General features: G+C 50.2%; 2 protein-coding genes and 1 long non-coding RNA gene across 6 annotated transcripts in view; 1 reads left to right on the top strand and 2 right to left on the bottom strand.

The window, feature by feature from the left end:
* The window catches only part of Btn1a1 (butyrophilin subfamily 1 member A1), a 31,044-nt gene extending 24,296 nt beyond the window's left edge, over positions 1 to 6,748 (bottom strand). Inside the window, exon 1 of one of the 2 annotated variants that reach the window (XM_047557914.1) lies at positions 6,653 to 6,748. The gene's annotated coding sequence lies outside the window, so the exon portion shown is untranslated. The remainder of the gene's footprint in view (positions 1 to 6,652) is intronic. The other variant, XM_047557917.1, reaches the window with a different exon arrangement.
* Positions 6,749 to 10,561: 3,813 nt separating this feature from the next.
* LOC124988413 (butyrophilin subfamily 2 member A2-like) lies at positions 10,562 to 20,710 on the bottom strand. 2 transcript variants are annotated; one of them, XM_047557919.1, is made up of 8 exons: positions 20,301 to 20,710; positions 19,808 to 19,941; positions 18,806 to 19,153; positions 16,342 to 16,623; positions 14,831 to 14,998; positions 14,420 to 14,440; positions 14,304 to 14,330; positions 10,562 to 13,001 (listed from the first exon to the last, which is right to left on the bottom strand). In XM_047557919.1, exons 2-8 carry the CDS (start codon positions 19,890 to 19,892, stop codon positions 12,409 to 12,411), a joined length of 1,524 nt encoding a protein of 507 aa, XP_047413875.1. In that variant the 5' UTR covers positions 19,893 to 19,941; positions 20,301 to 20,710; the 3' UTR covers positions 10,562 to 12,408. The 2 variants fall into 2 exon arrangements, with proteins under 2 accessions (XP_047413875.1, XP_047413874.1); XM_047557918.1 differs by having other exon boundaries at positions 10,566 to 13,001; positions 14,777 to 14,998; positions 20,301 to 20,543.
* Positions 18,840 to 22,465, top strand: LOC124988414 (uncharacterized). Of its 2 annotated transcripts, XR_007109428.1 has the most exons (4): positions 18,840 to 19,224; positions 19,610 to 20,595; positions 21,136 to 21,309; positions 21,533 to 22,465. It is a non-coding gene; the product is annotated as an uncharacterized LOC124988414 (long non-coding RNA). The 2 variants fall into 2 exon arrangements; XR_007109427.1 differs by having other exon boundaries at positions 21,136 to 22,465.
* The last annotated feature ends 185 nt before the right edge of the window (positions 22,466 to 22,650 follow it).

The raw sequence follows: 22,650 nt of genomic DNA, 5'->3' as shown, positions 1-22,650 counted from the left end.
TCTTACGTTTGGTTGTTCCCGATTTGTATCCTTTTTAGAAGAAAACAGCAATCTAGCAAATAAGCTTTTTTATTTTTTATTGGTTCTGTGAGTCACTCTAGCAATTACTAAACCCAAGGAGAGGGTCGTGGAAGATCCTGTATCACAGTGGGTCAGGGAAGAGCACCATGAAAAGGCTGGGCTTGTGACTATCACTGCAAGTGGGGCACCTGTGGAATGGAGCCCTTAACCTGTGGACCCCATGCTCACTCAGGTAAACTACAGAACTACACTCTGGTGTCTGTGGAGGAAGGGAGAATTGCTTGGTGTGGGAAAAAGTCACATATTTGGGTGACCAAAAGCATAATGAAGTGCTGAGTACAGAGAAACATTTCCCCTAGGCAACGCACTTTTTCCTACTGCTCCTGTTAAATGCACTGAGAATCATAGATATCACAAATAAACACACACAAGGAAGCTCTGAAGTAGAGAGAAGGCAGGCTGGCTAGGAACATCAGGACTCAAGGGTGGCACAGTGGTGAGCTCCCTGGGCTTTCTTTTTGCCTGGTTAACCCAAACTCTAAGCCGAAGATATTGGAAACCTGGAAATAAAACCAAAAACAGACAAAGGAAATCCTAACAAAGTCTGTTCATTTTAGCCAGGAAACCATTAAAGGAGCTGTGTTTGTTAGACTGTGTCTTCTCTACTTCAGTCAAAGAGCACAGAACAAGCCATGTCCACCCACACACACACACGGAGAAAAGGCCGAGAAAGGACCCGACTTCCATCCTCTCCAGGCTGTAAGAAGGGATCCTTACTTCTGTTACATCAGAGAATGCAAAGTAGGGAGCCTGGATTTCATCCCAGTGGACTGGTGAGGTCCCCAACCAACCCAGGAGGCAGTGGAGACCACGTGGGAAATCCAGAATTCCATGGGTACTGGTGAGGGGGTCCCTCTCCCTCCCCACTAGGGTGGGTCAGAGGAAGCTTTATGGAGAGTAAGAGCTTTCACCAGTGCCTGGTCACTCCTCCCCTCTCAGCCAGGGAGGTCTCCTGAAGCCTGGTGGGGGGAAGTTGTGTCCCTTACCTCTGCCCAGCTATAATGAGGAGGATGCTAAAATAAGATCTAGAGCCCTGTCACTAATATCTACGTTTTAACTGAAAATCATTCACCACACTAGGAACTAATGAAATCTCATATTGAAGGAAAGACAAGTGGTAGATGCCAATATCGAGATACCAGAGGTCTGACCAATATTTTAAAGTGTGTCACAAAAAATGACTTAAATGATTAAAGAGCAAACATGAATACACTTGAAACAAGTGAAAAGTCTGAATGTGTCAACAAAGATACAGAAAGTCCCAGAGAAACTGAAGAGGTAAAGAAGAATCAAATCAAAGTGTTACAGCTGAAGAATACAATAACGAGCTAAATAATCAATAAGCACAACAGCAGAATGCAACTGAAGACAGGTGGCTGGAACAGAGAGCCACAGAAATCACCCGACAAGAGACAGGACACTGAGGGGAGAGAGCTGAGCTTAGGAGCTCTCAGAGCTGAACCTGAGTGCGGAACACTTGCATTATCCAGGGAATGTCCCAGGAAAAGAAACAGGAGGTCTGGAGAAGCACTAGAAGAAACAATGGATGAAAAGTTCCTAAACTTGGCAAAAGATAGAGGACTACCCTAAAAGAATGCCTACAAAAAATTCTCTAATCAGAAAAGAAATACACCCAAAAGCACTGAAAATAAATCAAAATTGAATTCTAAAAAAATGTTCACATAACACACAAGCTAAAAAAAGAAAACATGAAAACTAGAGAACATAAATAAAATGGCAGGTTTAATCCTAATATAATGATCACATTAAATATAAATAGTCTAAACACATTAATAAATTATGAGAGATTTAAAAAAATAATTATACACTATAAAGAAACTTCAAATCTCACATATAGGCAATTTAAAAATCAAAGAATAGAAAAAAGATGTATCATAAAACTAACACTGACAAAGAAATTGACAAAAAACACCCTAGAATTAATAAATGAATTCAGTAAGGTCACAGAATACAAAATAAACATTAAAAAATCAATTTGATTTCTATATATATGCAATAAACATGTGGACACTGAAATTAAAATTAGAGTAGCATTTATAATTGTTCAAAAAATAATGAATGGCTTAAATGTCAAGCTGCCAAAACACATCTAGGATTTGTAATCATGAAACTTTATAATGCTGATGAAAAACAAAGAACAGGTCAATAAATAGCTGACTCAACAGCATGTTCATGGGTTGCAAGATCCATCTGGAAAAGATGTCAACTCTCCTTAAGTTGACATGCAGATTTAATGCAATTCTGATCAAATTGCTATTGAGAATTTTGTAGAAGTCAGGCACAGTGGCCCATGCTCCTAATCCCAGTGACTCAGGAGCCTGAGGCAGGAGGATCAAAAGTTCAAAGTCAGTCTCAGCAAGTTAGCAAGACCCTGTCTTGAAAAAATAAAATAAAAAGGGCAGGGGATGTGGCTCAGTGGTTAGGTGCCCCTGGGTTCAATCCCTGGTACCCCCAGTCCCTAAGAAAAAAAGATAAAGTTTTGTAGATATAGACAAGGTTATTTTAAGATTATATGGATGAGTAAAAGTACTGTCATAGCTAAACACTTCTGAAAACTAAGAATAAAGCAAAGCAGAAGGAGTCAGGATACCTGACCTCAAGCCTTATCACATAGCTATAGTGATCAGAACCGTGGAGGGACAGACCAACAGAAGAGGAAAAACCTGGAATGAACCCACAAAACAATGCCAGAATGATTTTTGACAATTATGCAAAACAATTTGGTGGAGGAAAGAAAGTCTAACAAAAGGTACAAGAGCACTTGAATATCCACATGCAAAAAATGACCTAAGTTCACACCACATGTAAAATCAAACAGAAAACAAATCCTGGAGTTAAACAACAACAAAAAACTACAAAATTTTGGAAGACATAATAGAGAAAACTGTGAGAGTCTAGAGTTCTTAGGCTTGATACCAAAAGTACAATTCACACAAGGATGAACTGACTGAACTTCAAAACTCAAAACTTATATTCTCTGAAATATTTTGTCAAGAAGAAAAAAGCACAAGAAATAAAACCAAGCATCAATAAGTGGGATGTCATTAAACTAAAAAGCTTCTACATAGCTAAGGAAATGATTAAGAGCATGAAGACATAGTCTAGAGACAGGGCCACCTCAAAAGGTCACACGCCACAGGGCCTGAAGCCCCTCTGTGCCTCCTCTCCAAAGGGGTTTTCAATCCACACCACCATCAGCACCTGCCCACACACACCAATACGTTTGGTCAAGAATGGACAAAACAACAAAGTGGATCCCCAAACCATAAAAGAGACACAGAAGGTAGGAATTATATTCACTGGTGGGCTGCATACAAAGGAATGAAACTTGGAATCAGTACACTAAAAAAAATCTTCCAAATGCAGTAATTTGTTATTTGCAAACTGAAGTCAGTAGGGAAACACCCTAGAAAATTAATGGAAAAACTAGCTGGGGATGGAGGCGCACACCTGTAATCCCAGCGGCTTGGGAGGCTGAGGCAGGAGAATTGCAAGTTCAAAGCCAGACTCATAAATTTAGGGAGGCCCTAAGGGAGAACCTTTCTCAAAATAAAAAATAAAAAAGGGCAGGGGATGTGGCTCAGTGGTTAAATGTTCCTGGGTTCAATTCCTGGTACCAATAAAATAAAACAGAAAAACCGACCTCCACTTCAATCCAGTACAGATAAGTATTTAGACCTTGCTGTTAGGACAATGCTTATGGAAGTGGGTACAAGTAACAAAGGTAGGAACAGAAGAAGGATCAAAAAATGGGAGGTCACGAGGTTCCAGTCAGAGGGTGGGGTGGGGCAAGAAGAGGAACCTGTGGCAGGATCAGCCTTGCCTCGGTGCACTCAGCTGCTTGCACAAGGTGTTCACAGACCTTGGTAATGATGAGGCACTGGAAAAATAGGGAGTTAATAAAATTTTCAATATACATATAAATCTTAAAACACCCCTCTTGGGGAGGGAAAGAGGAGGTACTGGGGAATGAAATCGACCAAATTATGCTATGTGTACATATGAATATAACACAATCCCACTTTTATGTATAATTATAATGCAGTAATTAAAAATAAATAAATAGAAAGGAGACCAGTAGAGTAGAGGAAGGCAATTAGCCGGAGGGAGGAGGAGGAGGACAGGGGAAGTACCAGGGAACAAAATGGAGTAAATTATGTTATATGCACAATTAAATTATGTTATGTTACAATGAACCCTACTACTGTTAGGCAGATACTCAGACATGAATGGGTGAGCAGGAAAAATGGACCTTATCTGACAGATACGTACCTGGAAGGTGAGGGCTTGATATATTAAAACTTATCTCGTTAAGTTAGTTCCTGAGCCAATATGTTGAAATGTTGGGTCTACATTTTCTTCCAGTGTGTGCAGGGTTTCTGGTCTAATTCCTAGGTCTTTGATCCACTTTGAGCTGAGCTCTATATTTATTTTTTTATTTAAAATAAAAAATTCATAAATGGGATGGCATCAAACTAAAATGTTTCTTCACAGCAAAGGAAACAATCAACAACATGAAGAGAAAGCCCACAGAATGGGAGAAAAATCTTTGCCACTTGCACCTCAGATAGGTTGTTAATCTCCAGGATATATAAAACACTCAAAAAACTTGACACCAAAGAAATACATAACCCAATCAATAAATGAATGGGCAAAGGAACTGAACAGACACTGCTCAAAAGAAAAAATACAAATGGTCAACAAATATATGAAAAAATGCTCAAGATCTCTAGCAATTAGAGAAATACAAACTAAAACTACACTGAGAGTTTATCTCATTCCAGTCAGAATGGCAATTATCAAGAATACAAGTAACAATAAATGTTGGCGAGGATGTGGGGGAAAGGTACACTCACAGATTGCTGGTGGGACTGCAAATTGACACCAACACTCTGGAAAGCAGTATGGAGATTCTTCAAAAAAACTTGGAATGGAATCAGTACTTGACCCAGTTATCCCATTCCTTGGCATATATCCAAAGAATTTAAAATCAGCATAATACAGCGATGTAGACACATCAATGTGTATAGCAGCTTAATTCACAATAGCTAAGGTATGGAGCCAACAACCTGGGTGACCTCAACAGAAGAATGGATATAGAAAATGTGACAAATATACACAATGGAATATTACTCAGTCATAAAGAAGAATGAGATTATGGCATTTGCTGGTAAATGGTTGGAACTGGAGACTATCATGCTAAGTGAAATAAGTCAATCCCCAAAAACCAAAGGCTGAAAGTTCTCTGTGATCTGTGGATGCTAATACACAATGAGGGAGAGTGGAGAGGGGAAGAACATAAGTTCAAAAGATTAGACAAATGGGAATGGAGGGAAGAAATGGGGGACAGGAAAAGACAGTGTAATGAATCTGACATAATTTTCCTATGTACATACATGAAAACAACAGAGTGAATCCCACCACAGTGTACATCCATAAGAATGGGGTCCTAATTAGAATCTGATATACCCCATGCTTGTATAATTGTATCAGAACAGATTCTGTCACATACAACTAAAAAGAACTAATTAAAAAAACCTCTCAGAGTAACTGTTTCCTGATCATGTCTCATTACCTTTCATAACCAAGTCTCCAGGACCCTCCCATGTCACCAAAACCATGTCATAACCCCATCACCTTGACTGTCCGAACATCAAGACCCTCACAAAACCTGATGGGGGCTACTCCAAGGGTAATGAGCAGATTCAGGGGGCAGGAAATTGAGGCAAAAGCAGGGTGACCCAATCTCCCTAAAATCGCCTGCTCTAAAAGTGCCACACGGTCCTCTCTTGGGGGGGGGGGGGGGTCCATCAGCTCCTACGCCGGCTGAGGCTGAGGCTGAGGCGGTAGGATCCCAAGTTGAAGGCCAGCCTCAGCAGTTGAGCGAGACCCCGACCAAAAGAGGGGGAAAAAGCAGGACTTGCGCGGAGCTCCCTGCGGGCCCCGACGGCAGAGGGTGGACCTGCGCGGGGCTCCCCGCGGCCCCGACGGCGGGGGGCGGACCTGCGCGGGGCTCCCCACAAGCCCGAGGCAGAGGGCGGACCTGCGTGGGGCTCCCCGCGGCCCCGACGGCGGGGGGCGCGGCACCGCCCGCCTCGGGAGGACGGCGCTGGCCTGCAGCGTCCCCTTCCCACGTCCTGTCACTTCGCGCACCCCCGCGCCGGTACCTCCCGAGGCCAGGTCTGAAGCCTGACCAGGGGCCGAGGGCGCTGTCGCTGCTCGCGGCTTTCCCCGAAGGCCCGCTGGGCGCCCCCGGGTAACCATATGCGCTGACAAAACCTCAGACGCCGAAACGCCGAAGGCCAGTCCCTCAGGAACCCCGGGCACTCGCAGGAGGGCCGGCGGCGTTCGCGTCTGGCGTCCCGCTCCGCTGCCCTCCCCGCCCGACCCCGGCGGTCCGCACTCTGCCGGCTCCGCGCACCGGCCCCCCGGTCCTGGCGGAGGCCACGCCCCTCAGCCCCGGAACTCCATCGGCAAGTCGGGCCCCCAGGGCACAGGCAGCCACAGTGCGCCGCCGCGGAAACGAGAATTGGAGGCAAAGTCAGCACACCTTACTTCAGAAAGCACGACTCGCAGCCGCGTGCGACCGCCGAGCTCCGCGCCGCCCCGGGAGGCTGACAGGGGCAGCAGCGCGCAGCAGGCCCGCCCGGCCGAGCCCCGCCGAGCCCCGCCGTCACCCGAGGCTGCCTGTGATTGGCTGAGACTTCCCACGTGAGCGAGGCACCAGGCTGCTGTGATTGGCTGAGAGGCTACGACTATGAGTGTACTATCCGCTTTTCATTTATGTAGTGAGTTAGGTTGCTCCTTACGTAAGTACGGAGACACGCGGAGGCCAAGCTTCACGTAATTGTGCCCTTCCTTCTTGTGGTTAAGATGCGGTGATGCTAAAGGAAATTGAGGAAGAAGCATCGCTGGACGCTCTCACTGAGAAACGGCCACGCCATTCTTTTTGGGTTTTGATTAGTTCAAAGATGGTGGTCTTTATCGGTTGCGGGGCGGCAGCCACTGGGGAAAGTTAAATGAGCCCTGAAACTGCATCCGATTACACACGTTGAAGGAGAGTCCTGCCTCTGCCTGCCGCGGAGCGGTCTCTGTTCTCCCGTGTGAACCATGGATGCTTGTGGGTTCGATCAGTGCTTTATTTTACTTTATTTCGGGACCGGGGATTGAACCCACGGGGGCGCTTAAGCACTGAGACACAACCCCACCCCTTTTTATTTTGAGAAAGGCCTCTTGATCCTCCTGCCTCAGCTTCCCAGGTCGCTGGGATTACACGCCCGGCTATCAGTATTTCTTTGCATTCACCTGCTTTATGTCTGACGCTGGACACATCAGACATGAGTAGGAGAAGGTATCAGGGGGTGAAGAGAGGAAGGGTTCTATTAATTAAAGTGACACTGCAGTTTGCTAATTTCTCCTCGCGTGCATGTGGGCACAGGGAGGAGGTTACGACCTTTTACAGCAGAACCCGAGGAAGGTACTAAAGGAATGAAAACTACCCAGTTCCACCTGTTTCAGTACCTCCAAAATTCAGGTCTTAGCTCCATCACCAGATTATTAATTTTATGATTTCCAGAGGCAGTGCTGCTGGTGAGTTCCTGCTATGTCTTACATTTTCCATAAAATTTTCTGGGGTGTTGCTGAGACCTTCATTCACCCGCAGCGCCTTGTTTGTGCTGCATCGTGTCTTCATGTATTTCTGTTTCTCACTCTGCTGATGTAGTATGCTCTGGGGTTAAACTTCGAGTAGACTATGAATGGTGTCTCTGTAAGGGGTTCTTGGAACAAACTTTGTCACCTAGCACTCAGGACTTTTATTTGAATCACAAACCAAAAATAAGCCCACACTTTATTGAGGTCATGAAACAGATTCTTAAGGTAATTAAATCTCCAAGGACTTAACTGTTATCTTGGCTGATGGAACTTTATATCACAACCATTTTGATTTAGGCCAAGTTGAAGGACTGGCTGGGTTGCTTGTGTTCTATCCAGCATTCAATGTTCTTAGTAAGAAAATCAATCTCTCTCTCTCTCTCCCCCTCTCATTACACATAGGAGGCCAAGGGGCTGAATTTGAGCCAGTGGTTTGAGGGTGGCAGTTGTGCTTCTTTGAGAGATCCGTAAAAGAGGAGTTTGCTCCTCCTTCCTCCTTTCTCTTGTCTGGAATGTGGACTTGGGAGCTGGAGGTACAGCAGCTATCTTGTGACCCAAAAGCAACCTTGTGGATGGAAGCCACGTGTGGAGACAGTAGAGAATAACAGGACACTGGGGTGTGGGTGACCTCTTTGAGCTTCTAGGTCAGCTCTCAGGACAGCTATCCTCTGAATTCGTTTATGTGAAAGGAAAGTAAACTCTTGTTTTGTTAAAGCCAATGGTTTTCAGGTCTCTCTTATCACTGCAAAGTGCAATTCTTCCTTCTATCCCCAAGTTTGTCATGAAACTTTCAAACATAGCAAAGCTAAGCACATTCTTCTATCTCTAGCCCTCACCGCTCACCCGGACTGCACCCTTGGTGTCCACTTACCTACCTCACGTCTCTACGTGGGTCTCTAAAGGACCCCTCAAACGATAGTGCAGCCACAACTGAATTGATTCTCTTTTGCTCCTTGTCTCTGTTTCCTCATCTCAGAAATGGATAACCTCATCTTTCCCTTTCTTAAGACTGCCACCTTGGTTACCTTGGGTCCACTCTGTTCACACCCGTGGCCAAGTCCTCCAGCACAGCCTTTGTGTCTTTAAATTAACCCAGCACCGGAAACCTCTCACGCTTCCACAGCTCCGCCCTGGCACTGGTCATCCTCATCTCCCTGATCATGTCAGGCGGGGTTCCCAGCTGCTCTTCAGGATTCTGCCTGCCGTCCTCTACCATAGCCCAGGCTCAGCCAAGTGTCTGAAACAACTTCCAACCCACCAGTCAAAGCCTGGCCCTGCTCTGCTGAGGAGGCTGGCCTCCCGCCAAGGTCATGCAAGGCTTTCAAAGCCACATGTGATCTGCCCCCAAGTCCTCCGGTTCTAGCCCCAAGCGCCCTACTCCTGGTGCTTCCTGTGCTCCTGCTCCAGGAGCCTCTGTACTTTCACACAACCTGGGGCTTCTGCCTTTGGGCTTTGGTGCTGCTGGCCTCTACTTGAGGAGCTTTTCCCCCAGAAATTCCGTGGTTTGCTCCCCTACTTCACCACCCTGTTCTGAATCCCAGCTTTAATGTCCCTGACTCTGGTTTATTTGTCTCCCAAGCGCTGGTCGCTATCCAACACCCCGGCCACGTCACTGTCTACTTTGCATCTGTTCCCTCCACAAGCTGGGTCTCTGCGATCTGGAATTCCGGTCTCTTCACTCCTGTGTCCAGCACGGGCAGCACTGGTCATCATCACACTCATGCTGAACGGAGGAGTGGAGGGCATAGCTAAGTCCCAGGGAAGCTGGAGAGCCAGTCAGGAGGAGCATGAAGGGTCACCGTCTCACAGGAGAAAGGACACCTGCCCACTGGAATCAGGAGGGCCAGTGCCTCAGGGCAAGCTGGAAGCTTGGGACCTCCTTGTTTTCTCTCTGGGTCGGTGGGTTTTGCTGCCTCTGAGGTGGAGAAGGCGTGCTGAGGAGGAACTGTGCACTGCACAGGGCGCTCAGAGCCCAGGCCTGGTCTCTACCTGTTGCCTGCCCGCCCCTCCACCTTGCTCTGACACAAGGCCCCTTCCTGTTCCTTGACTGGTGGCTGCTTCCTGCTTTGATGCCCAAGGCCCGCTGCCCTGCAACTCAGCAGTGGCAATGGGATCACCTCCTCCGGAGGCCCCCGTCTCTGGCTCTGTAGGTCAGGCCGCCTGGCAGTCCTCTCCCCAGCGCAGTCACCTTTACACCTCGGGGCTCCGCAGGCAGGTGCTCTGTAAGGATAACAGAAGACATCCGAGCTCTCTCAAATTCTTTTTTTAGGGCAGGAGTTGTAACTCAGTGGTAAAGAATTTGCCCAGCATGCCTGAGGCCCTGGGTCATACAGAACAATGTTTAAATTAATATATAGACTGTTATTAGCAATACTTGATTCCTTACTCACAATATGCTGCTTTTAGTCAAAAATGTTCAAATAAAGCCAGGGGGCGGGGTGGGGGGCGGGGAGTCGGTGCATGCCTGTAATCCCAATGGCTCCAGAGGCTGGAGAATTACAAGTTCAAGGCCAGCCTCAGCAATTTAATGAGACCTTGTCTCAAAAAGAAGGGGAGGGGGGTTGGGGGGGTTGGGGACTGGAGATATAGCTCAGTTGGTAGAGCGCTTGCCTGGAAAACACAATGCCCTGGGTTCAAATCCCCAGCACCGCGCAAAAAAAAGGAAGAAGCGGGGGGGGGGGGGGGGTGGCTGGATTCAATCCCCAGTACCAAAAATAAATAATAAATAAAGTTCAAACAACAACAGAACTAAAAGGAAGAATAATACATAATGCTGTGACGAACTGAATGTTTGCGTCCTGCCAAAATCCATGTGTTGAAGTCTCAGCTGCAACGTGAAGATACTTGAACGTGGGCCGTTGGGAAGTGCCTGGGTCTTGAGGGTGGATCCCCACGAAGGAGAGAGAGACCTGAGAGCAGGCCTGCAGGACAGGACACCACACACGGTGTGTGGACCAGGAAGTGGCTGCTCACAGGCACCTTGATCTTGGACTTTCCATCTCCCAACTGTGAGAAATGAACTTCTCCAGTTTGAAAGTCTCTCAGTAAATGGTATTTTATAGCAGTTTGAATGAACTAAGACATGCACATAAATAACGACCCAGTCTTCCATCTTGACAAATCAGTTATTTCAGTTCCTTCAGTTATATCAGTTATATCAGTTCCTTCTTGCCATAGTGTGTGCATCTGTGGCTCCAGTAAAAATTTTTTCAGAAAACCACCAGCATATAGGTACCTACCTTAATTCTAGGATTCTCTATCCTGGTTCCCAAAATATGGGGGATGTCTGATACAGTTCCATGGGATCTGCAGGATTAACATTCCTTTCACAGTAATAAGGCACTACCTGCTGACCTCACTCTCATTCTCCATCAGTGTTCGCTGTAGCTTCCTAGATCCTGTATGATATCCCAGCAGACTAAATGTAGAGGCAAATGTGAGAATTTTGTCATCTTTTATTAAACCAGACATTAGATGTGCAATAACTTAAATAATTTCACATTTCTTGATAAAGTCTACTTTGCTTAGGAAAATAGATTTGCTCTTATTTTTCATAAGAGATGCTATTTATGTTAACCTACAGTTGCTTTATTATTGTTTTGATAATAAATATACTTTTTTTGGGGGGAGTGCTTGGGATTGAACTCAGGGGCACTCAACCACCAAGTTACTGAGTCACATCCCCAGCCCTATTTTGTATTTTATTTAGAGACAGGGTCTCACTGAGTTGCTGAGCTCCTGCCTCAGACTGACTCCTGAGTCTCTGGATTACAGGTGTGTGCCACTGTGCCTGGCAATAAATATACTTTTTAAATTTCTCAGTTGCAATCTCAAATGCCATAAATAATAACAGATAGTAAGTGAATTAAACAAAAGCTCTTTGGGTTCCTCAATAATTTTTAAGTGTCTAAAGTCATCCTGAGACCAAGGAGCTTGAAACTGTGGCTCCCCACTCTTGCTCTGAGCCCTGTGGTGGACTGGGTCCAGCACCACCTGCTCAGGGGAACCTAAGCTCCTATGTGATGCTTAAAGACTGAGCACAGCACCCGGGTTGCTGCAGGGACCCCTGAGCCAGGCTGAACCCAGAGATGCCACTGTCCTTCATTCTTTCTCATTGCAGGTCCAGGCCTGCAGAGGTGTCCTTGTTGTGTGGTTGGGAAATCCTGGGGTTGGGTGGGAATGCTATCAGCTCCAGGGTCCATGGCTGTCAGGGCAGGGCCTAACCTCGCCTCACCCAGCCTGGCCCCGCCCAGCTCCCTGGTTCCTCTGTCTGCCTCTGACGGCCATCTGTGGTCCCCGCTTCCTCTTACATCCTGGTGCATCCCACTGCCCTCGCCCCCACAGTGTCTGGAGTGTTGGGCTTGGCCTTGTCACCTTGATGCTGAAGCAACAGGTTTTCTGTCCTTCAGCCTCTCACACTTTCTTCTTGGCAGGGAGCTTAGTTCCCTAGGCCTGGGGCCCTGCCTGTACTCACCAGGGAGTGAACTACTGCGGAGCGGCCCTGTGACAGGCTGGGGTGGGCCTAAGAGGACAGGGAAGGGGCAGATGCATGTTCTCAGGGGACCAGGGGAGGAAGCCTGTATTCACGGGCCCTGAGTGGTAGTGGACAAGGCCCTGCTTTCCCCACATGACTTCAAGACCAAGGAATGGGTCCTACTGGGGGAGAGGGGTCTCTGCCCTGTGTAGGATCAGGCCATTCTCAGGTACAGTGACCCCCAGGGCCCCTTTGAACGCTGGGCAGATGAAAAGGGGGTTGTCATCAGAACCCAGCCTGAAGAAGGGCCTCAGAGGTCCAGAAAAGGTGGACCGGGGACACGTGTAGATGTGGGACCTGTCTCTCATGTTGTAGAAGGAAACGTCTCCGGCCTCGTAGTCCAGGAAGACAGCCACGCGGTGCAGGCGCTCTTTCAGAGGGAGGGTCTTCTCAGGGTCGGACAGGGCCCGGTACTGGCTTCCAAACAGCTCCAGGGTCCAGAAGCCGTGCTGCGGCAGCAGCAGGGCCTCCCCCTTCCTCTGCGCGCTGTCGGCGCACACGCCCACGGCCCACACCATGGCGCCGCCGACCTCCACTTCCCAGAACTGCCGGCCCGAGGAGAAGCTCTGGCGGCCCAGGACGCAGGGCCTGCAGTCGAACCTCTCGGCGTTGTCAGGCACGCTCTGCCGCGAGGGCCCGCGCCTCACGCTCCTCCGGTCCTCCGACAGGAAGAGCTCAGGATGGGCCGTGTCTGGGTCCAGGACCACGTCAGCTGTAGGGAAGCCTCGACTGAGTCACGGGGTCTCAGGACCCCTGGTCCCCAGAGGGGTCCCCGAGGGGTGATGGGGGTGAAGCAGCTCACTGGCTGGAACCAGAGAGGCCGCTCAGTGACAGGAGCTCTGAGAAACCCGAAGTCCAGCAAATGAGCAAGAATGAGAGGCACTTTGCTTCTCAGCCTTCTCAGACCTGCCTTCCTTGGGTTCCTGACATATAACCTCTGGGACTCTCTAGCCGGTTAGGCTTAAACCAGCACAGAGACCTCGGCTCCCACTGCCCAGCCCTGGGTCAGTTAAGGAACCACAGTGAATCACTATACAGTGGGGGATGGGGTACAGGGTCTCTTCATTGGTCCCCAGCATCCCTTTGACCAAGTGATAACTGCTTCAAACAGCTGACCTGGGCACCTTTCAAAGGGAAAATAAGGAGGACCACGTCCTCCAAAGCCAGCCTGCCGCCGGAGAGGATGTGCAAACCTAGGGGAGAAAGGCTTCCATCCAGCTGGGGTTTAGCAGCGTGGGTCAACCCATGAGCTGACCTCTGGGGACAGGGAATGCTTCAGGCCTCTCTCCCGGCTGCGTGTATTACTGCTTACTCCATCTGTCTTCACTCCTACGTGAAAACTGGTTCCTCCTTTCCCGAAGGTGAGGAGTCTGACGTGAAGATGAGTGGTGGTGTGTCAGACCGTGACAATTCGAACCTCCCCTAAAGTGCAGGGTCCACACACCAGGGCCACCACCCAGAACCTGTGTTTGTTCTGTGTACTCAGGGCAGAAGTGACAGGTCGTGAAGTGTGAAGTGCCCATCGGAGCAGGCTTGGCAACTGCTGGCCCTACTGGCCTCCTCGGGAAGGAGCATCAACTCTCTCAGAAGCGGACGGCATTTCCGGACACCCCTGTCTAGTCAGGTACAGGAAGCTTAATGCCTCTTCCCCGTGCCAGTTTCAACTCTGCAGAGCCTAACCATCTCCCAGGCCATAAAACAGCCTTGTCTTCTCTCAAATTAACCCAGGATTCAAGAGCAACAAGTACTGGGGTGTACCTCCCTGGGAGGTCTGCTCTGCACGGAGACCTCTGGTAACCAGGGATGAAATTTTTCCTGGGAAGTAGACTGGGGCTGATCTATGCTGCAAGGATTCCCTGACAGAGCAGGGATCCAGCACTGGTGGCTCTGCGGGCCAGTGGCCCTCAGCCACCTGCAGCCCACCCCAGGCAGCCTTGGCCCTGGTTCTGCTCTGGAGTCCTGCCTGCTAGCAGGGAGAGAGCCCTGGATGTAAAGGGATGCCAGAGGCACTTACCAGCATATAAGAGCGTTCTCCTCCACCCTGCAAGCAAGAGACAGAGGTGAACATCCCCAGATAACAGCAAACCATGCAGAACACACACAGAGCAGTTCAGGAAAAGCCACACTTACGCAGTTCCTCCTGCAGTTGCTCTGAAAATGAAACAGAAACAAAATAGCTTCCTCAGTAGGAGCACTAAGAGAATTTGGACCTGTAAGAAAGCGTGAAGGGTTGGTCCCTCCCCAAAGCAGAGGTGACAAAGTACACCTACTCCCCAGTGGCCAGAGGGCATTAGTGTTTCTTAGGCTTGCTTTTGTTCAACAAGTTAGGACCACGTGCAGCCACAGGGAGGAGTGCCACCCCTGCCCGCGGGAAGACAGCCAGCCAGGGGCACTACCAGGACGGGCGCCAGCCCTCGGGCTGCCTCTGCGTCTCCTCTGCCGCTTGCTGTCCCAGTGTGACCGTGACCTGTCCTCCTACTCTCTTACCCTTTGCTTGACGTTCCTTCTCTTTTTCCACACGTTCTTTCCCCAGCTCCTTACGTGCAATTTCTTTCTCTTCCTGTTCAATCTCTTTTCCCATCGACAGAATCTCTTTGTCCCTGCAGAGTTTCATGATGAGACTGATGCTCCCAGACAAGAGGAGGAGCAGAAGGGGAAGGATGACTGCCAGGGCCACCATCCAGGCAGATACCCTGGGCATGAAGGATTCTGAAAAGGGAGCCAGGAAAGCCCTGTTCAGTGAGAGGGACAGGGCGGAGCACGTCTGAAGAACCACCTCCAGGTCCTGCTCTCTGAGTCTCTGAGGATGTCAGAGAGACGCTGGCTGTGGCTGGCTGGCTGTCCAGCTGAGGCCAGGGGACAGAACACCTGGACTCACCATGGCAGGATCCCAGGGGATACAACCAAGGAGCCATGCTGAGTCACCGCGGCCACCACCAAGCCTGTCACTCCCTGGACCACTGCACCCCCTTGCTCCAGTGCTGCCCTTGCCTCCAACAGTCCACTCGACAGGGGATGCTGAGATGGCGTCAGCTCTCCACTAAAACTCTCAATGCTCACATCTCTTTCAGACTACAGCCAATCTGTCTGTGGCCTGTGTTGTTGCATACGTATAACATCTCCTCTCCTCTGGAGCCATCTCTCCTGCTGGCTGTACTCCCTCCTGTCCAGCCACACCAGCACTGCCTGTTGGGGTTCCCTGAAACTGCCAGACAGGCTTCCACCTCAGGCCCTTTGCATACACTGCGCCTGTTACCATTGCTCAGTACTCACTCCCTTATTTGTTCCATCCTGTCCCTACAATGAAGTCTCCCCTGAGCTTCCTGTTCATATTTGAAACAACCCACATCCCTGGCACTTCCTATACTCTCCTTGTTTGATATTTTTCCTATGGTATTTGTCACTGCCTGATAGATATTGCATTTTTGTTCTCTGTCTCTTTAGAATGTGAACCCCACCCAGGCATGGATCTTCTTGTGCTGCGTTCAATGATTCACCTCGGTTTCTAGAATAGTGTCTTGAATGTAGGAGATGCTCACTGGGCACCTGTTGATTGAATCAGTGGGTGTATGCAGGCAGGGTGCTCCCCCAGCTCTTCCTGGGGAATCCCCTGGGCAGGAAGAGAGGACATCAGTGGACAGACACCCTTCCTGACCATGCTCCTTGTTCTGTTTTGTTTGTTTGTTTGTTACCAGGGATTGAACCCAGGGCACTTAACCACTGAGCCATATCCCCAGCCATTGTTTATATTTTATTTAGAGACAGGATCTTGCCGAGTTGTTTAGGGCCTTGCTAAGTTGCTGAGGCTGGCTTTGATCCTCCTGCCTCACCCTCCCAAGCCGCTGGATTTACAGGTGTGCACCAGTATGCCCAGCTCATTGTTCTTATTTTATTCCTTGTGACCAGGATGAGCCCTTGGCTCCGTTGCAGCTTAGCACCAGGGCCCAGGACCCTTCCACCCACACTCCTGTCCCCTGTCACCCCTGGGCCTCACTCTCTATGCTGAGGATCCTACCTTCACACGACGAGTCTGCAGAAGGCAGAGGGCTAACCTGGAATGAAGATCACAGTTTCCATCTCCTGGCCGAGCAGAGTGTGGGTGATGGAGCAGGTTGTGTTCCTCACGGAGCTGTCTCTGACGATCACAGCCAAGGTGACTACGAACAGGCCGTCGTTGTCCACGGAGTAAGCCTCTTCCAGGGCAGGCATGATGGCACCATAGGGGTCCCTCCACACCGCGTGGGGCTGTGGGTACCACCCTCCAGACGTGCACTCCAGGAGGATGCCCCTGTCTTCGTGGCCCTTCATTTCAATGAGGGGCTTGGAGCCCATGCCTGCAGGGAGACCAGGGCTCAGCTAACGGGCAGTGGTGTCCAGCCCTGGTGTTTCCAGTCGGCTCTAATATTGGGAGCCAAGGAAAGGGGAGAGAAGTGGGCAGAGCACATGCAAGGTCCACGCACTCCTGTTGGGCCCTTTCTGAAGGCAGGGAGGGAGGCAAGGAGGGAGGGAGGAAAGGAAAGCTGAGGGAAGGAAGAACTCGGTGCTGGAGAGCACCAGGAGGCCACCCTGCCTGACAGATGAGCGGTCTCTGTGCGCCACCTGCAGGCTGAGGGCAGCACCACACCTGCTGTCCAGGGTGAAGGCTGGCATTTATTTTGCCAGACCTTTCTCACTTCCAGGGCGGTCTACCCAGGCCTAGCCACGCAGCAGGCTTGGAGGGCTCTACTTTCTACTCTTTGGGACAGCTTCTCCGTGGCCTCGGCCTCCTGAAATTCTAGAATAACACGATGTGAGCAGAAACTTGCCAGTCTGTCACAATCCTAAGAAATGTTTGACCTCAAGATACTGTCCTTCTCTTTAGGACTTCCCGTCACACTTTCCTTTTCCTGGTCAAGCAGTGCCAGAAATCACCCACAGACACCCACTTCCATGGGACCTGCTGTTTTCAGGAGATTAGATAAAGTGATCCTGCAAAGCCAGCCCCTGACCCAATTCAGAGATGCTCACCTCCCACAGGCTGTCAGGTGACTCTGAATGTGCCTCCCCAATGGTCACCCCTTAGGGAGACCTGAATGGACCTGAGACACTTAAAATATCAATATCCCCTCCTCAGTGTATGCCACCATAACATCTTGAAAAGTCCTGTGAATCCAGACTCTTCCAACTATTTTCTATCTTTAAAAGAGTCCTCCATGAAAGAGAATACTGGGTGTGAGGAAGGTGCAGACACATGGTCCTGCAGACTTCTGTCCTTTCGGTCATGTGTCAGCGATTATTCAAACTTCTATTGAATAGTTCCCTTGTTAAATTCACCCAGCAAATTATACTAAGGTCAGGAAATTAAGCACTCGTGTAAGTTCAGTGCTACCTGCTCAACATGATTTTTGTCAAGGAAAAAAAAAAAACCAGCTGTAGATGTTAACGACTTACACAGAAATAAGACATAAAATGACTTAGCAAGTTGGAAAGATAATGATACAGAACATTCCATGGGGTTCAATAAGCATAAGGCAGTAGTCTAAAGGACAGAATCACCCAGGCAGTCAACACAACAAACAAAAATCAAGGAAAAAACAAGCAAACAATCCTACCACAAACTAACTCAGGGCGGGCAGGCACACGTGTGCTCACCAGGGGACAGGGCAGTGCAACTGCCAAGGGTCAGACCCAAGGGTCAGCAAGGCCTGCCTTCCACATTATGGAGTGACAGTCAGAAACAAGGCTCCCCTTACAAGCAAAAACGAGGTGCTCTCCTACCAGTCACCATTTGAGAACCAAACCTGCCTTCCACCCATTTGAGGAATGGAAATGCCAGCGCTGATTCTTTATGTCTGAAAGCCTTCCAGTCTTCAAATCTTTACTTGAAGCGTAATGTACTGACACTGGGGAGTGAGGTCATTCCTTAAAGCCATTATCAATACACTCCTAGAAACCTCAGTTCCTTCCCTCTTTCATGCTGTGGGCTCTGGGAATTGCTCCTGGCAGAATTCTCACCCAGTTTCTGTGTGGGACCACCAGGCTTAGTATATAATTTTGCCTCTGTACTTAATCACACTGGGATGAAGTCATTTACTTACATGCCAGTCACTCTCTACAGTCAGGATTTGGAAAAAGGGAAGAAAGGCATTAATGTTTACCCACACATTTGGCTTAAATGTCACAGTTGACCCTGCAAGAGCTCCTTTATTCCAGCTGTCTGGAGCGATTGCCCACAGCGCCTTCTCTCACTCCGAAAAGTGCAGTCTCAGCGATAAAGCAGGAATCCGAACTGTCTCCCAGTCTCACCTGCTCAGGGCCACAACTGAGTCTGTGTGGGCTTTACAAGAAAAGGTGCCCACAGCTGAGCGGAGCCAACCCCTTCGGGTGGCCCGTGGGTGGAGAAGAGGAAAACCCCTGCCGAGTCTTTAAAGGGGATCCAGGCAAACCGGCAGCTCTGCAGAAGGCCTGAGGTTCAGAGAGCAACTTCCTTCAAAGTCACACTGGGAAAAGGTAGTGGAGCAAAGCGAAGGTACTCACCTGCCACCAAGAGGCGCAGGATGGCCTCGTCGTAGGACCTGCCCTCCTGGAAGTAACAGCGGTAGAGGCCGTTCTCCCGGGCCGTGACGTTGCGTATGACCAGCGCCGCGCTGCCCCTGCTGAGGGCCTTGCGCACGAAGGTGGTTCTTCCGCGATACTCCTCCATCTGCTCCTCTGTTCTCTCCCGTCCGCCCTTATACACCAGCACCGCAGGGGAGAACTGAGACCGGAACCAGCGCACCTCCATGTCCTCGGCGCTTTTCTCAGGCGACAAGTGGCAGTGTAAAGTGGCGTTTTCTCCCACCATGGCCAGGATTGGCTCAGCCGGCCCCACCACGGTAAACTGCGCTGTTCAACAAAGGGGAGAATCGGAAGAGGACTTTTCTGATTTGGATGGATAGTGCCATCCAATACCTAAGGTGAGAAAGGAAGCCGATATCCCAGGGAAAGGCAAATTCTATCCAAGGCCAGAGGGCATTCCTGGGCAGGGGATTCTAGGGACCGGTGTCTGTGACAGGTGGGCAGCATTCCTGGCCCACCCTGAGCACCTCCCCTCCATAGCCCTGTGCTCACAGAGCTGAGTACAGCCCAAACTTGAGCCGCCCAATAGGGCACCCACTGGTTAGTTCTGGTTAAAGCGGGTTTTCAGGATACAAAACAGGTTTCTGAAGATTCAGAATAAAAATTCTTAAATGTCTCTGGTAATATTTTGCATGCAGTAAGCATTTAAATAGTAATATTTGATTGGGGTTAAACAAAATATATTATTAAAATTTATTTCATCTGTTTGTTTTTAACTTTAAGAAATGTTGCTGCGTGTAAAACTGCAGCTGCCCTTCGTGGGTCTCATTTCTGTTGGCCAGCGCTGGCATAAATGCGGAGACCCTGTCAGAATGAAAGGACCGACCCACACTGCCGCAGGTTTCCCGCCGTCCTTTCTGCAGACTTAAGTGTTCACGTCCTCTTTGAAAAGCTGAGGGAGCAAGGGGCACTCCACCCTACCTGGGACCAGTGCGGACAGGTCGAGGAAGGGGATGAGGAGGAGCGACGCTGGCAGGCAGAAGGGCAGGCGGGCCGCGTGCTCCATAGGTACCCAGGACAGGCCGAGGCAGCCAGGACGCGCGGTGACCAGGGGCCTGGGGTTCAGAGGAGCACAAGTCATACAAGCGTCATTTGGCCTCCCAGGCTCCCGACTTCCGTCCTGCGCAGACCCCTTCATCCCGTGGTCCGGGTGTCTCCCGATGGACTGGTTCATTCCGCGTCGGCGGAATAAGCCCGGCAGGCAGTGTTCGGCCCCCTTGGCGCACTTCTCTTTCCAGAGGCCGCCACTTGGGGTGCCACTCGATACTGCTGCGCTCTCTTCTCCCGGCTCCTCCCTCCGAACCAGGCCCGTCCCGCGCAGAGCCCGCCCGGCGGCCGCGGCTGCCGCGTCCCAGAGCCCGCTGTCCCTCCGCGGCGGACGGTCACCACCGACGCCCCGGCGGACGCTTCCTACCTTTCAGCGGGGATGCGCGCTTTCTCTTCTCCGACCTCAGATGACGATTTTACGGGCGTGCCTCTTCTCTCTATCCCGCCCCTGGGCACGGCCACCGCCTGAGAACCAGCTGTCCCCAAGGGCGCAGACCGGTTTTCTTTGCCTCCCTTTGACCGTGGGGCGCGGAGATTCGCGGTCCGGGATCTGCGACCCCGTCCGCCCCGCGCGCACCCAGACGCAAGATTTCCGACCGGTGGTTCAGGATCCAGGATTGGCCAGCTGGGGGTGTCCCGCCCCTAGTGTCACCAGCTACTAGGTAGACTACACAGAAATAGTTGGAAAGGGGGAAGTCGCAAGAAACCAAGGGCTGTCTGAGAGCCTCGGACATTTTTATTTTTCTTATAAGAAACAAAGTACTGCTTTTCTGTGTGCTGCAAAGCCTTGACATTCCCCGCGAGTTGTGGCTGCTCACCACCAAAGAGCCTCTGAAGGCGTGCGTGTGGAGGCTGGGGCTGGGGGCGGCGATCCCTCAGCTGGAGGAGCTCCTTTGGGTGACCAGGCCGGAGGCTGGCGCAGAGGGGCCGTGGGAAGTGGGCGTGGGCCGGGAGGGCGGACAGCAGGGCAGTGGTCTTAGGAAGACCCTGCCCATTTAAACACTAATGGCTAAAACCAGAAAATACTGGGTGAGAGGTTCTGAGGCTAGAGCGAGCGTGCAAACCCCTTCCCCAGAGGGTGGGGGCTCCAGCCAGAAGACAGCAGCGAGCTGGCTTTCCGGTCATGCTTCACCATCTGCCCCGGGACTGGGTCCAACCCAGTCCTACACCTGCTCTTTCTCTCCTTTCCCATGTCTCTATAGACGCTCAAGCCCGTCATTGTATAGATAGAGCGATCGCACCAAGGCCGTGTCCAACGTTCCTCTCAAGCGCTTACCCAGAAGGCCTCCGACTCCCTTCTGATTCAATTTAAGCAGTTCAGACGCTTAGTAATGGCTCCACACTTGCCATTGGCATAAGTTCCTCTCCCTCACCTGGTAGGCAGCCATCCCTTAACCCGAATTCCCCGCCCCCCCATTTTCTCTGGACTAGCTTTCATGTCTACCTCTCCCAAAGGCAGCTTGGGTGTTCTCAGTTGGAAGGGTTCTCACCTCTTCTGACACCAGAGCTTTTGCTATTCCTATGTTCTGTCCTGTAGTGACTGGAGGACCTGCTCCTCAGGACAGATACCTGTGCGACCTGATTCCTCTCTCCTTACAGTGTCCAGGCCTACGTGCTGCACTGGTCATCCTACAATGCATAAGGAAGAAAGCTAAGTGCAAAGTCATTTCCCTGACCGCATGACTCAGTTACTAGACCCAACTGACACCAGAGACCAAGACAGAGATGACAGCACAACCAGGCCACCGGAGGCCCAGAGTCCTTGAGCAGGGAACAGGAATCAAGAGTTACCTAGACGTAGCTAGCAGAGCAGCTTCCTTGTCTGCTTTTCAGATGAGATCTTTGATGAGAACAAACTCCAGGCGGCCCGAGGCTGCTTTTTTGTTTTTAGTTTTTATCTTTGTAGATGGACAGAATACTTTTCCCCTGCCCCTGTGGTGCTGCTGAGGATCAAACCCAGTGCTTTACATGTGCTAGGCAAGCACTCTGCCCCTGAGCTGCAACTCCAGCCCCTGAGAACTACTTTTTATATTATACTGACCATCTCTTCCAAATTCAGCAGATTCACACAGTGCCTGATGCTTCTGATTTGTACTTAGAAACGGACCCTGAGTTCAATGACCAATGAAGAAAACACAGAATTGAACAGTCCCCTCTGTTGCTTCTGGGAAGTAACAGAGGAGGGGGCTGTCGGGCTGTGAGGGCCTGCCAGCCATAGCTCTCATCTGAAGAAATGAGGCCTGGGGCTTGAGGTAGCTTGTGCCTGAAGCATCTGGGGAACAAGTCGACAACCCCTGCTGCAAGCTGGTGGCCCCTTGACCCTAGAGTCTCTTAGCAGGAAACCAAGGCCTGCTGGGGTTGCTGCCCTGGATGCTGACACCAGAATGATCCAGTCATTCTTGGGAGGGATAACCACAGAAGGGTCACCTGCTACAGTTCCCCATGGATGTAGTGTACATGCCAATCCTTCCTGGAAGAACCATGACTGAGTGGCCAGGGAGCCTCTTTTGAACTTCAATAAACTCATCTTTGAAAGCAGTCTGGGTGGATCTCTTCCTTCAAGTCACCTCCTTCCATGGGGTCCTCCCAGATGAGGCCCAGTCATCTGGACACATGGACATGCAGAAAGACCATTCCTATGTTACTCTGTTCAGATCCCAGATTTCTGACTCATAGAATCAATGAGCAGCATAAAATGGTTGTGCAAACTGCTCGTT

This window comes from Sciurus carolinensis, chromosome 7 (assembly GCF_902686445.1).
Source record: "Sciurus carolinensis chromosome 7, mSciCar1.2, whole genome shotgun sequence".
Taxonomy (NCBI): Eukaryota; Metazoa; Chordata; class Mammalia; order Rodentia; family Sciuridae; genus Sciurus; species Sciurus carolinensis.
This window is presented reverse-complemented; position numbering and strand designations above follow the sequence as displayed.

Bases quoted from the DNA above. Each gene is read 5' to 3' on its own strand.
- LOC124988413 (XM_047557918.1), bottom strand. From the start codon at position 19,892: ATGGAGCACGCGGCCCGCCTGCCCTTCTGCCTGCCAGCGTCGCTCCTC. The intron at 16,624-18,805 runs GTGAGTACCTTC...GTCTCCCTGCAG, and splicing joins CCTGCGCCTCTTGGTGGCAG to GCATGGGCTCCAAGCCCCTC. The intron at 14,331-14,419 runs GTAAGTGTGGCT...TCTTGCTTGCAG, and splicing joins GCAACTGCAGGAGGAACTGC to GGTGGAGGAGAACGCTCTTA.